This window comes from Cynara cardunculus (genome assembly GCF_001531365.2).
Source record: "Cynara cardunculus var. scolymus isolate 2C chromosome LG 7, CcrdV1, whole genome shotgun sequence".
Classification (NCBI taxonomy): Eukaryota; Viridiplantae; Streptophyta; class Magnoliopsida; order Asterales; family Asteraceae; genus Cynara; species Cynara cardunculus.
In genome coordinates, this window is record NC_037534.1 from 11965709 (window position 1) to 11980541 (window position 14833).

At 35.6% G+C, this 14833-nt stretch overlaps 2 protein-coding genes across 2 annotated transcripts; one reads left to right on the plus strand and one right to left on the minus strand.

The window, feature by feature from the left end:
* The first annotated feature begins 452 nt into the window (after positions 1-452).
* LOC112516032 (auxin efflux carrier component 5-like) lies at positions 453-3486 on the plus strand. Its single transcript, XM_025123060.1, has 4 exons — positions 453-1111; positions 1651-1736; positions 2203-2360; positions 3406-3486. The coding sequence occupies exons 1-4, from the start codon at positions 453-455 to the stop codon at positions 3484-3486; spliced, it is 984 nt and encodes a 327-aa protein (XP_024978828.1).
* Positions 3487-4813: 1327 nt separating this feature from the next.
* Positions 4814-8780, minus strand: LOC112515946 (auxin efflux carrier component 5-like). Its single transcript, XM_025122930.1, has 5 exons — positions 8119-8780; positions 7932-8017; positions 7310-7467; positions 5205-5281; positions 4814-5083 (listed from the first exon to the last, which is right to left on the minus strand). The coding sequence occupies exons 1-5, from the start codon at positions 8778-8780 to the stop codon at positions 5008-5010; spliced, it is 1059 nt and encodes a 352-aa protein (XP_024978698.1). The 3' UTR covers positions 4814-5007.
* Positions 8781-14833: the final 6053 nt, after the last annotated feature.

A 14833-nucleotide genomic window follows, 5' to 3' on the forward strand; every position in this document is an offset into this window, starting at 1 on the left:
TTAAAAGAATAATTTTGTTTCATTAATGTTAGGATATCCATGATCTTGTTAACTCGTTTACAAAATCATACAAATTAAAATTTTCACAATTTTGCCTTTTTTATATTAAAAATTAAACTTTTATTTTTATTTTCTTTTTTATTTCCTAATATAAACACATTTAATTTTGACCATTAATCAAGAAATTGATGGATGAGATTGGTTTGTAAGGTTTTCACAAATGAGGGTGGTTTACAATTGATCGCTTCTCTCTCTCTCACTCTCTCTCTCTCTCTCTCTCTCTCTATATATATATATATATATATATATTTTTATATATATATATATATATATATATGAATATATAAAATTAGATACAACAATTAATTACAGCTTGCCTTGAATTTCATGGTGCTTATGCATATAAATATAACTCTCCATCCATCCTTTTTACCTCCAAACTATGCTTAAAGATGATAGGGTGGGAAGACGTTTACAATGTACTCTCTGCTATTTTTCCACTCTATGTAGCACTACTCTTAGGCTACGGATCCGTGAAATGGTGGCACATGTTCAATCCCGACCATTGTGATGCCATAAACCAACTCAATTACTACTTCATCATGCCTCTCTTCTCCTTCGATTTCACAAGTCGCATCAACCCTTACAAAATGAACTATCTGTTCGTAGCTGCAGATGTTATCTCTAAAACCCTCATTCTCTTCACAATATCTCTATGGGCTAATTGCAGCATTAAAGGAAACTATCCATGGTCTGTTACAAGCTTCTCTTTATCTAGCTTGAATAATTCTCTTATCGTAGGGGTTCCTCTTATGCGAGCAATGTACGCGAGTTCCGGGGAGAATCTTGTCATCTTGTCTTCCATTTTGCAATCTTTGCTGTGGAATATGTGTCTTCTGTTCATGCTGGAGCTCTATCGTGCGAAGAAACAGTTGGATTTAGCAACTGCATCAACCAAATCAGCAACAGATGTTGAGAATGATGGTGATGGAGACACAAGTGGGACGACTTCTGTTTTCATTTTATTGAAGATTGTTGGAATTAAGCTCGCGAAGAACCCCAACTCGTATGGGTGTATACTAGGACTTTCATGGGCGCTCGTATCATATAGGTATGTTTATCTTTGATGATAAACGATTTAACCGTCCTAATGAAATATTTTATAAGACTTAAGTTCATATGACAAAACCAAAAATCATAATATCTAAAAGTGTTACAATAGGTTTTATATGACACGTTTAGACGTTTCAACAAGTTTTTAGAACACTTCTAAAATAAATTGTCGTATTAGCTATTTTATACGACACTATTTGAAAAAAGTGTTCTAGAAACACAAGTGTCCTATAAAAAAATGAGTTTATAGGATGATTCTCAAAAGTATTATATAAAATAACTAATACAACACTTTATTTTAGAATTGTGCTAAAAAAAGGTCCTATATAACCTATTGTAACAATTCTAGATAAGACACTTAGAAGTATTAATTGTTATTTAAACTTAAGTTCTATAAAGTATTTTATTATAACACGCTAAGTGTCATATAAAACCAATTCATTTTATTGTAGTGAGTACATGTTTATTTACTTTAATGGGAAAAATCATATAGAATTCGTTCTCATGTTTACTACAAATGAACGTACATCAAATCAGGTGGAATCTAAAAATGCCAACCATCATAGAAGGATCCATACTCATCATGTCTAAAGCTGGTTCAGGTGTTGCCATGTTTTGCATGGGTAAGTATAGTTCAAATGTTGGCGCTTTTAGTTAAATTATCGGTCTATTTTATGTAATTGGATTCACAAAAGAATACATACCCTTTGCATGGTTCTAGCTAGGATGGTTACCCGTGGGGGTTTATCTGATGAGATTCAGATAGCGAAACTACCCGTTGATGTGCTATCAACCGATAGTGATCAAGTGATGACCGCTAATGGTTTCCCACTGACAAGTTGATGGTCATTTCCATTTGATAGAAAGATATTCTCAGCATTAATATAGGATCGGTTATGATTCTCTGTTTAAAATTGGCACGGAGGGCCTTTTAACTCTGTTTCTTTGTGTTCTTGATTTCCTCCAACATCAGGTAGGAACTATGTTGCATTTTTTATAGTCTGACTTCTTTTTTCTTCCATATCTTCTGATTGAAATACGTTGAAACGAGAAGTCATGAATGCGCACTAATTAGTTCCGAGCATGCAGGACTATTCATGGCGCTGCAAGAGAAAATAATCGGTTGTGGTCTTATGCCGACTGTATTTGGGATCGTATTGAGGTTTGTGGTGGCACCGGCAGCGATGGCTGTTGGTTCTTTTGCTGTGGGTTTGAGAGGGGATGTCCTTCATATTGCCATCATTCAAGTAAGCATATACACCAGTTTGTCTTGTTCTTTCAAAAAACTTGGCCATTTTCAGTCTTTCAAGAAAATCACAAAATAATCCCCAAATAACCTCCCACCTTCAATTCAATCCTAAAAGTAAATGGAAAATAGCCACATGAAGATGCCACTTAAAAAGGAATGAACCTACAGAAGAAATGGTAAAAAGAACAACAAGAAGCCTTTGTAGCTTACACCAATACCTAATCATTCATATATCAATGAAAGGTGTCTTCAGAAAAAGCTTCAGGTGCAGAGGCTTGTAGTGTTTCCAAATATCGTTTTATGATAGGCAGGTTTAAAGGAGAACGTGGTTCAAATAAACAACACAAGAACACGTGTATCGAATATGAATTTACACTGAAATCACATGTGATTATGAGCAATACTATAGTTGCCTTGCACCTTTGTATTGAACATATTCAGTAATCACATGTGATTTTTAACTGTAATCACATGTGAAATAGTTGTTCTTGTGTTTTCTTATTTTGACCCTCTTATCAATTGAAACAAACCTGCCCTAACACATGCACACGCACACGCACATGCACACCCACCTATATATATGTATATGTACACACATACATTTCATTTATGCAACTCCCTTGATCCATTCAACCTTATACGAAACTATGACAACAGTACCTCATCGTTCTTGATGTGAAAATATGTGAAATCCCATATTTACTCTCAAAAAGAGCACCCCATATTTACTCTCAAAAAAAGCACTTGAGGAGAGAGCAGAGGTTCCAACATAAATGGTTCAAGTTTAGCTAACGTGAGGCTCTAACAATCATAGTCGTTCTTAATGTACTTATACCCGGCGTGGGGAAAAAGACTCCATCATAAGAAATATATAACATTTTCATCGACATGGGCCAAACACAGATCTATTCGATCAGGTATCAATAAAGACTATGTGATATATGAACAATTAACAAGAAATATCAGATTTCTCTCAAGTAATTTAATGATATTTCAATGAGTTTCTCTAAGCTTATGGCATGTTCGACTCAATTGATTTACAGGCTGCTTTACCACAATCCGTTATATCTTTCGTATTCGCAAAGGAATATGGACTCCATGCAAATGTGCTTAGCACCGCGTAAGTTATTTTCCATCAATTTCTAATTATCTTTTCACTTAGGGCCGTTTACCAAACACTTAACGGGTAAGCACTTACCTGCAAGAAACATCACCCTAACTTACCTTTTACGTGTAATTACATTCTCGGTCATCAAAATTGATTGTTGGTAAGCTTTTTAATTAAACCTGGTAAGACGCTTAACGTGTAAGGGTATTTTCCCTCACTTACTACGTAAGACTCTCGGTCCTTGCTATGCTTATGCCTCTTACCCGGTAAAATTCTCGATCATTGGCATGCTGATAAGATTAAGTGTTTACCCGATAAGTAAACAGCCCCTTAATATAACGATAAAGGCTCTTTCATAGAGAGAATTAATTGGGCTTACATATCCTGACTTTATGGTAGCGTTGTTGTTATATTTTTCAGGGTTATCTTTGGCACAATTGTATCCATACCGGTGCTTCTTACGTATTATGCTGTTCTAGACCTCTTACATGGCTGATCGTCATCCTTCATCTGTGTTGTCACGCGTTAATAATTATGAATTAGATCGCGTAAGTTTGTATCTATTACGTACCGGACATCTAGATTCGACATTTTTATCGACTAGAACTTGTATTTGTTATGCATTAAACCATGTTTGTGTTTAATGATCAATAAAATAACGAAGTTCTATACCTAATATAGTATGTGATCGACGGAAATCTCCGACTTCACACAATTTACATCGAAATTCCCAACAAAACGTGAAGACCGTCAAGACGAGATGTTCTAATTTTTTTGGAAACCCTGTTGCAGATGCATCAAGACTATATATCCATGTGATAGGAAATAAATAAAACAAAAAATGTGAAGTTAATTTATACCACATATTAAAAGTCTTAGCATAACCATAAGGGTGGTGCCTGATTGGTTTGAGCTTGACTTCAAAGATCAAAAGTACTAAGAGGTCCGAGTTTCAAATCCAAGGAGGAATAAAAATTCCCTTGTGGCCATGGAGGTTCAAATGCGGTGACTCCGGGCTACCTGCAAAACAAGTGGCCGTCCTGGGATTAGTCGGCTCGTATAGCGAGTTAGATATCCAGGTTAATAAAAAACAGTCTTGGCATAAAAAAAAAGATTTTAAAATGATAAAAGTAACATGAGAAATTCACTCATTCTCCTCATTAACATTCTTTAAAACTACATGTTCAAATATGTTCGTTAACGTATGAAACAGAATGAACCAAACAAACCTTGTAAATCTTCAGAGCTCGAAGAGGGTTATGAACAAACTACATATTCCTCTAACCCCACCATTTTATTATAACAATTGTCGTAATAGAATTGACGAACAATATTTTGTTCGATCCCATGTTTTATCAACGTAGATTACAAATGTGATGCATCGAGTCCATGAATCAGCAACGATCCGAACTGAGTTTTACTATAAGATCTAAACTATAATTGTAAATTTCGATATAAACTGAATCGATTGGTTACAAATTCTTCATACTTTATCAAATTCTATCAACACGTAACTGTCACCAACAGACAGTCCATATTATGTACTCAAGAGGTCTAACACAACATAATATGCAATCAACACGGGAATGGACACAATGGTGCCAAAGATGACCCTGAAAATGAAAAGATACGAAAATCAACTTTTACTTGCAATATATCATATCGTTTTGGCATGTTTTGATCGTTTAATGTAAATTATGAAATAATATATAAACCGAAAGCGAAAAAACTTACGCAGTACTAAGAACACTTGTATGGAGTTCATATTCCTTGGCAAAAACGAAAGACGCAATTGCTTGAGGTAGCGCAGCCTGCCATACGAAGAAACAACGAAAAACAAGCATCTTATTGTTAGAAAATGTTGAAGCATCATAGCGATAAATGTAAGAGTCGTATCATTTTCTGTAATCCTCCACAATCATCAGATACTTATGGATTGTTTGGTTGGTTTTTCATTAAGTCCTACATATATAAAATTTTAGGTTAAAAAATGATTTGAAATTTTTTAGGTTCGTGAAAGGTGCAACCGTATTAATCTGTTGTGTGTCACCGTATGTATTTGAAACTACAATGAGAAACAGGTTTTATTTGGTAGAGTTGGTTTGCAAGACTTTTATTCCAACCCAGACCCAAGTTGGAATCGTGTTAGTGTCATTTTCTTAGTCAAATGAAGCGACCGTTTAATAAAAATCCGTATGTTTGTTTCTTATAGTCAAATGTTGATACTCTTTGAAAAATTTTCCCTATAGTTTTTTCTTATAGTCAAATGGTGTCACCGCTTGAAAAAATTTCTAGGTTCGTCCCTACAAATGGATCCGACCCGGCCCGGGACCGGCGGAGGACCAGGACTGGGACCGACTTAGGACCGGCCCAGCCCGGGACCGATCAGGACCGGTTTGGGACAGCCGGGTATGGTTTTCATCCAAAACCAGGGTCCGGCCCGGGACCGATTATAGGCCCGGCCGGAATTTTTTCAAAAAATATGTATTTTTATATGTATTTCTAGCATTCTAAGTGTATTTGACTGGAAATCAAATTGTAAATTTACAATAAAACATATTTTCAAGTGTATTTGATTGAAAACCAATTATAAAACTATAATAAAACGTAATTTTTAAGTGTATTTGATTGAAAACTAATTATAAAACTACAATAAAAACATATATTCTTTAAGTGTATTTGAATGACCTAATTAGATATTTTAAAGTGTATTAGAATAACATTAAAATATTTTTAAAAATTTATGAAAAAAAAATTTAAAAAATGCTTTTTTTTAATATAGGACCGGTTTGGGCAGGCCAATGACCGAGACCGGTTATCATAACCGCTTACAAATATCCTTAATTGGGTCTTAGTATTTTCGACGAGACCGGTCCGGATTGCTACTGTTTCAGTCCAGGACCAGTTTTTGGCCATGTATACCCCGAAGGCATTTCTATTAGATAAAAATAAACTAAAACAATAAAAAAAAATGAACATATATTTAATTTTAACACATAAATTTGTTAAATTAAAATATAACAAAAATAATTTTTAATTAATATAATAAAAAACAATATTTGTATTAAATATAACTAACTAAGCATTTACATATAGAGTTATATTGATCTTACAAACATTAATGGTGGGACTGGGCTGTCATTTTTTCAATTAATTTAAATTTCTTTTTTAACGTGTTAAACATTAATTCAGTAGCTTAATTGCCTCTAACGTTAAACAATCGATCCCCTTAGATTTTGAACAAATACTAAAAGGTTTATTAAATTAGTTTGTAAAATCGATTGTCTGTTGGTTAGTTCATTGTTTTTTTATATGTGAGGTTTATCTTCAAGTCTCTTATTGCAATTTTTTTTAAAAACATAATATATCTGAAATTAAAAGTTAAAAACTAAGAAAATGACACTAGCATTATTCGAACTAAGTCTAGGGTAAAAGAAAGCCCTTACAAACCAAGTCTACCAAGGAAAACTTGTGTTTTCGTTGTAGGTTCAAAACATATACGGTTGTGCACAACAAATTAATATGGTGACACTTTTCACGACCCTAGAATTTTTTACACTACGATTTATGAATAATACAGTGTCACGGGCCACCGTATGTGCTACATTGGGTCCGTCCATGGCTAATGATCACCGAAGAACATCAAGTGCATCAAGTAGAACCAAATCAAACCAAACGATTCTAACATGTCCCATCTGGAAGTATAATCTGTGGGGATGGGATCGATGTATATATGGAGACATTTTCTCTACCAATGTAGGATGGAATATAAACAGTTTAAAAGAATACTGTTAATGACATGATTAAGGAGAGGATAATAATGTACTAGTGAAGCTTACCTGAATAATGGCAATACAAAGGACATCACCTCGCAAACCGACAGCAAGAGAACCGACAGCCATCGTTGCTGGTGCAACCACAAACCGCAGTAGCATTCCATATGCAGTTAGGGTCGCACCACAGTCTATTATCTTCTCTTGTAATGCCATGAACAATCCTGCATCATGGTTACAAATTTCAGCAACTCTTTTTGTGCAATATTTCATGCAAACTCATGTAAATGGAGACAGGAAAGTAGACTTTAATTACTAAAACAAAATTGAGTTTATAGTACGTATAAAGTGTTTTAAGCGTCTAAATAGAGTACCTTATAGGACTAAACAATAAAGCGTCATATCTAAAAGTGTTACTATAAGTTTAGAGAACGCTTTTATGCGTGGTAACAAGTTTTTTAGGACCCTTTTAAAATAAAGTGTTATATTAACTATTTTATAGAATTTTATTTTTAAAAGTGTGCTATAAACACAATTGTCCTATAAAAAGATGGAATTATAGGACACTTCTCAAAATTATCCTAAAAAATAGCTAATACGATGCTTTATTTAAAATGGTCCTAAAAAACTTGTTATGACGTCCAAAAGAAATGATCGAAGTCTAGAAGATGTGATCGGCAATTCTCACCCATGCAAAACATAGCGACGCCTGAACCAGCTCTGGACATGATCTGTACCGATCCATCTATGATACTTGGCATTTTCAAATTCCACCTGAGATCCATATATATATATATATGCAATCCATTTAGAATACACTAGAAACAACGTTATTTAACGAATAAACTGTATATATATCAAGGAAAACGACTTACCTATTCGATACAAGTGCCCATGCAAGCCCAAGGATGCATGCATAAGAATTAGGGTTCTTAGCAAGCTTTACACCAACAACCTTCAATAGAATCAATAGAGATGGTCTTGTCGGTATTGAATCCGCCTCAATATTGCCTTCAAGATCCGTTGGCGATTCATTTGGTGTGACTGCTTGATCCAGCGATTTGTTTACACTCCGGAACGCATACATCACCAGTAGGATTATAATCCAAATCGTAAACTGCAAAATCGACGATTGGATGACAAGGTTCTCTCCGAAAGGGCCGTACATTGCACTCATAAGGGGCACACCTACAACAAGTGTATTATTCAATGTAGACAAAGAGAAGGTTGTGATTGACCATGGGTAGTTTCCTTTGGTACTAAACTTAGCCCATATGTATATTGCTAAGAGAATGATGGCTTTGGAGATGCCATCCGCCGCTAGGAAACGGAAGTTCATTTTATAAGGATTGATGCGCGTTGTGAAGTCGAATGTGAAAAGGGGCATGATGAAGTAGCAATTGAGCTGGTTTATTGCATCACAATGGTCCGGCTTGAACATGTGCCACCACTTCACCGAGCCATACCCTAAGATCAGTGCGGCGTAGAGCGGAAACATTGCCGTGATTACTTTGTAAATGTCTTCCCACCCGATCATTTTTGGTATGTAGTTTCTTTTTCTTGGAGTTGTTTGTAGTACTGATAGAAAATGAATCGAATAGTTTGTTTGTACAGATATATATACACATATAGTGGACGTAGTCACGTAGAGGTGACAAAGAATACACTAACCCAAGTTGAATGACAGGAAACAACTTGGAGGTTTCGATCCATAGCAATATCTTAATTATATATGGAATTCCACTGAGTTTTTTTTTTTCTTCTTCAAAGTTCAAACCTTTGCTGGTTTTCTCGAGTCCTGATTACATCTGTGGGTGGATTGGACATAATTCTTGCCACCACAATGAAAGCTTTTCGATTTTCCTTTCTCTTTTAATACCCAATAATCTGTGAGAATGATGGAATGAAGAATAAAACAAAGTTTTTCTTACCAAAATGTGCATACTAATCATTGAAAAAACTCAAAACCCTAAAAGGCCAATAATGGCGGTAACTTATGTTTTTGGTTTTAAATAATCTGGGATCGCAGAAAAATGGGCATCCACAGTGGTGAGTTATGATCTTCCGTACATTTCACATGTACCTTCTCAACTCCAGACGCTACCCTCGAATATATATTATTATTATGGTGACTCTTAGAATATAGATTACTCTCCAAAAAAACCTTTGCGGAGAGAATTGAAGTTCCATATGGAGGAAAATTGGTTCAAGTCTAGTCGAGGCGAGACGCGACGATATGATCAAAGAAAAGGTTACTGAAGTTGCTGTAACAATCCGGAGCATCGTCTCCGTTCGAGTCTGCTCAGCGAATTCAATATTGAACAAAAGTGCATCATATGTTCTTTCTGTGGGCTTAATTAATGGGGATCTTCTCGAAGTCAAAAACCAGCAACCTTTTTTTCACAAGGTTGCTTCCTCTTGTTTCTTTTTTCCATTTTATATAATTATCAAGAGACAGAATGTTGATGATATCATGCTGAATCTAGTCATTGTCCACCCATAGCCAAGATTCATTTCAACTGAGTGCCTAAAACAAATCTTAAATATTCTTGGGTTGCATGATGGATTTATTTCGTGAAGGAATGTGAGCACAAGTGAAAAGAAGACCTAAGATACAAGTAATGGAAGACGTTAAATAAAAAGAATAGCGAATTGCAAAACACATGTACCTGTTTGGATCTTCTCATACCTCCATCTTTTAAGAAATATGGCAATAGCACGCACAGTGGTTTGCAAGAGATTAAGGAAGAACACATTACGAAAAGGAAAAAGCTTGGAAGACGTCAACCATGGTAATTAAGCCAAAACATCAACCAAGAAACAAACCGTCTGCTCCCATAAGTTTGCATCAACACGTGGATGTGCAGCAACGTATTTATCATATTTCTTGAACCTAATAGGGGTCGATTTCGTTACATGTTTATATATCAAAAGACCCTTCAAGTCATGTCAATTTATGCTTCAAAAGAACCCTTCTAAACTTTGCTTGTATTTCATGTTGTAGGAAGCAAAAATCAGAAGAAAATATGTAAACAGTTGGATGTGCGACCTAGGTCGCTCCACTACGGTGTAGACACTAGCCAAGGTCCCAGCCGTTTTCGCACCCACTCCCGTGAACTATCTTGCGTTGCTGCCCGCATAATCTTCTGGAGTCCGGGCCATGGCTCGTCCAGCGATAACTCCTGGAAGCGTCCGTATGTACACGGGCGACCTTGCCTGTGACCTAAGTCGTGGCACGGTTTTTCGTTTTTCTCAAGCGGTTCTTCACGGAGGGACTATATATTTCAGGGATAAACGTCGTATGGGGGGAATGTATCCCGTAATATGAGAGAACTTGAGAGTTGAGGCCATGACTCACTAGCCTTTTAGAGATTTTTTTCACTATTTCTTCCATTTATAACAATGTAAGCTTTATGATTTCAAGTATGAGTAGTTAGGTCTCTAATTTCCAGCAATGTGTATGTAATCAACTTTGAATTTGGTTTTGTTGAGACTTGATTGTTCTTTGACATCATTCAAAATTAATCAAGCAATTCTTGATTTAATGATCTTCATGTTGAATTGAGTAATCTGAGTTGGATCCCTCTTATCAAACTTGAGTTTGAATTGCTAGATTCGGTTTTAAATCCTTAATTTTTCTTAGCTTAATCGTAATAGCAATAATTAATCTAATTAAAGTTTAAGTTGATTGATAGCAATGCAGGATTGTTTAATCTAACTCAAATGATCGAGGCCCGATTGTTGATTAGTTTTGGTGTTTGTTTAGGCCTAATGCAATTAGTAATTGAACTCCTAGTCCATGACTAGATCAGATTAGCTAATTTGAGATCAGTTTTTGAAGCTTTCATGTTAGTCGTGCTTTTATAACAAATGAGACATTTATGCCAATGTGAATTCAATTGAGAAAATATTTAATTAGGTCAGTCAATTCATAACCTAAAGAATAGTTGATTGGTACCCGATTGTTGGATCGCTTCTCATTATTTTTTACAATCTTCGTTTATTTAATTTACATGCTTAGCTTAATTAAAAATATCCCCCTCGCGCTTGCTTACATGTTGACATCGAGTCTTTGAAAATACCGACTCTCTTAAAACATGATTTTTATGCAATAGGGTAATAGGCATTATTTACACTTATAATTTGTTGGACTAAGCTACTAGAATGTTGACATCAGGTGTTGAACGAGGAAATTTGGAAATAATAGGTGTGGTGCCTTGCCGGGCGGCTTATGCCGCATTAAAGGTCGCCTAGACGGACTAAGATGTGCACGTCATCCACGTATGCACCGTTTGAGGATAATTGAGGATGGGAGACTTTGGCTAGGGCGCCTCATGCCATAGAGAGGTCACCCCATATGCCATGAACGAGTTAAGGAACCGGGTGACTTAGGGTTCAACCGACCTATGTTGCCCTATAAAAGACTTGAGCTTGGGTTTGGTCGATCAACGTTAAGTCGTCAGGTGTTGTTGGGGGAAGCTAATTCATTTTTCCTTCTTAGTTTTTCTTGATCACTCTCAACTCTTCTCATCTCATTTATTCCTACCTCCTCCTCTGTATTCAATAACTCAACTTTGATACTATTATAAAACAAAGTTTCAATAACAAACAATCTCTGAAAACAGAGAACACAGTGATAACCTGCCTGGTTAACGTACAAATTCACAGCAACATAAAACTGGTGCTATGATTCAAATCAGAAAGCAAAAATTAGAAGGAACACAAAAATTTACGTGGTTCGGCCTTTAGCCTCCATCCACCAAGCAGCAGGGACAAACTCACTATCAAATCGTGGAGATTACAAAGGTTCACACACAACTTACACCATAATCTGCTCTCACACTTTCTTAGAAAAAAACACACGTCTTTTTTCTTTTCTTTGTAACTGTCTTGCAGTTACTTACTGCTGCCCCATTAATTAGGAATTAATTATTGCTTTTAATAATATAGCCAAATGAGAAATAGAGCCATAATACAACGATATCCATCTTGGCGAGATTTCTACAAACCACATGTGAACCAAATTTGTAAGCATCTGCCTTCATATTTCAAAGTATCTCCACCTGGGCAAAATGTCTTTCAACAATGTGTGAATCAACACAAAAAGTTAAAGCTTACCAATACAGTGAGCTAAAGCTTCACTCCAACAACTAAATCTCCACTTTCCAACAATCCAAAAGAACCAAAAAATCAAATTCCCTGCTGCTCGAACCAAAACAATCAAACCGGTACAATATTAGCCAAGTTTTTACAATGCTCAAAATTGGCTGCAACAACCACTTTTGTCAACATATCTGCTGGATTATCTTCGATTGGAACTTTCTTCAAAACAATCGTCTTCCTATCTAGAACCTGTCTCACAAAATGAGATTTTACATTTATGTATTTGGTACTTTGGTTCTAGAATGATAAACCTAGTGTTTAGCCAAATTTATTGCACTTTGGCTATCATAATGAAGCTCCACTTGATTTTGAACAATGCCCAATTCTGAAATGAGCCCTTGCAGCCATAAAGCTTCTTTAATAGCTTTTGTAGCAGCTTTATATTCTTCCTCTGTGGTAGATAATGCTATTGTAGCTTGCAAAGTAGATCTCCAACTAATCGGTCCTCGTGACATGGTAAATAAATACCCTGTTGTAGATCTACTCTTATCCAAGTCATCGGCAAAGTCAGAATCAACATATCCAGTCAAAAAAATTTCGTTCCGCATTCTTGTTTTTGAAAACATAAACCAACATAAATTGTTCCATGTAAATACCTCAATATCCATCTTGCAGTTGGCCAGTGATCCTTACCCGGATTGTGTATATATCCACTCACAACACCGATCGCTTGTGCGATATCCGGGCGAGAACAAACCATGATATACATTAAGCCACTAGCAAGATTAGCAAATGGAATACAAACCATCTCTTTCCTTTCATCTTCTGATTTAGCACAAGATTTTGCACTAAGTTTAAAATGGGTAGCAAGAGGAGTACTTACAGATTTTGTTGCATCACCAACATTAAACTGTAGCAACAACTTTTTCAAGTATTGCTTTTGAGTCAAATACACGACACCTTTCTCTCTGTTTCTAGTTATTTCCATCCCAAAAATCTTTTTGGCCTCACCAAGATCCTTCATCTCAAAATGATTCTTCATTCGAGCTTTCAACTCTTCAATCTCTTTCATACTCTTTGATGCAATTAACAAATCATCTACATAGAGCAACAAATAGATGAAACTTCCATCTTGCAACTTTTTGAAATAAGCACAATAATCATAGTCACTTCTCAAATATCCAATACCTCTCATGAAACCATCAAATTTCAAATACCACTGCYTTGGTGACTGTTTTAAACCATAAAGTGATTTTTGTAGTTTACGGACCAAGTCTTCTTTTCTTTTAACCTTATATCCAACGGGTTGAAACATGTAAATCTCCTCATTCAAATTACCATTTAGAAAGGCTGTTTTAACGTCTAATTGCACCAACACAAATTCGAATTGTGCAACTAAAGCTTACAAAATACGAATAGAGTAATGCTTTACAACTGGCGAACAAATTTCATGATAATCAACACCTTCCTTTTGAACATAACTCTTTGCAACTAACCTTGCTTTGTATCTTATTTTATCTTCATTTGGAACTTCCTTTTTGGTAAATACCCATTTGCAGCCTATTGTTGTCTTCCCTTCAGGTAGATGAACCAAAGTCCATGTTCTGTTCTTTAAAAGAGAGTCCATCTCTTCATTCATAGCACTCTTACATTCCTTATTTTCAGAACTCTCACCTGCTTCACTAAAATTCAAAGGAATTTTTGAATTCACAATAGGAAATGCAAAAGCAACACAATCTGTGTACTTTGCTAGTTTTCGAATGGTTCTTCTTCCTTTCCTTTTCGCAATAGAATAAGAAGGATCAACAGCCTCTTCATCATCCGTTTGTACACCTCCATTTTCATCACTAAGTGTAGACTCTTCATTATCTTTTAGATAATCTTCGACTCTGTCTTGAACTGGTTGTTGAGGAATCGAATTTTCCTGTTGTGATGAACTCACAGTCTGTCTTTGGTCGCGGATATGCTAACACACCACATACTACAATCAAGACCAAAAACAAGTATACAAATAGTCCCAATATCGTCTTTCAAGTAATAAAAGTGGTAAAAGTACCGGATATCGTCCACAGGGATCGTAGTAAAAGTTTAGAAGAAAGTAAAGTTAAAGAAATGATTTCAGAGGGCGAATTCGAAGACTTTGATTTGAATAGAGTCAACACAACCAAAAATTAACAGGAGATAACAGATAATAAAAGCAAGTTAGGGTGTATGACTTTTCGGGTGATATGTAAATACTATTTCCAGTAGACCAATGCTGTCAAAATACTACAGCATGAGCACGTGCTGACAAATTGCTACAGCATACAATCAGTAACAACTATTTTCACCAATTATTCTGAAGGTATTCCTCTCGGACTTCAACAATGCAATGATATTATAGCTTTCAACCCATATCTCTATGAGGTATCCAGACCAGTGAAATTGACAAATGGTGTCTTCAAAATATATGGATAAACAAATCTCTTTGTTAAAAATCACTCTCTC

Coding starts and splice junctions, on each gene's coding strand:
- LOC112515946 (XM_025122930.1), bottom strand. CDS start 8,780: ATGATCGGGTGGGAAGACATTTACAAAGTAATCACGGCAATGTTTCCG. Junction 7,468..7,931: donor CGTCGCTATGTTTTGCATGG/GTGAGAATTGCC, acceptor ACCATGATGCAG/GATTGTTCATGGCATTACAA. Junction 5,282..7,309: donor TTTGTATTGCCATTATTCAG/GTAAGCTTCACT, acceptor TTCGTATGGCAG/GCTGCGCTACCTCAAGCAAT.
- LOC112516032 (XM_025123060.1), top strand. CDS start 453: ATGATAGGGTGGGAAGACGTTTACAATGTACTCTCTGCTATTTTTCCA. Junction 1,737..2,202: donor TGTTGCCATGTTTTGCATGG/GTAAGTATAGTT, acceptor CCGAGCATGCAG/GACTATTCATGGCGCTGCAA. Junction 2,361..3,405: donor TTCATATTGCCATCATTCAA/GTAAGCATATAC, acceptor ATTGATTTACAG/GCTGCTTTACCACAATCCGT.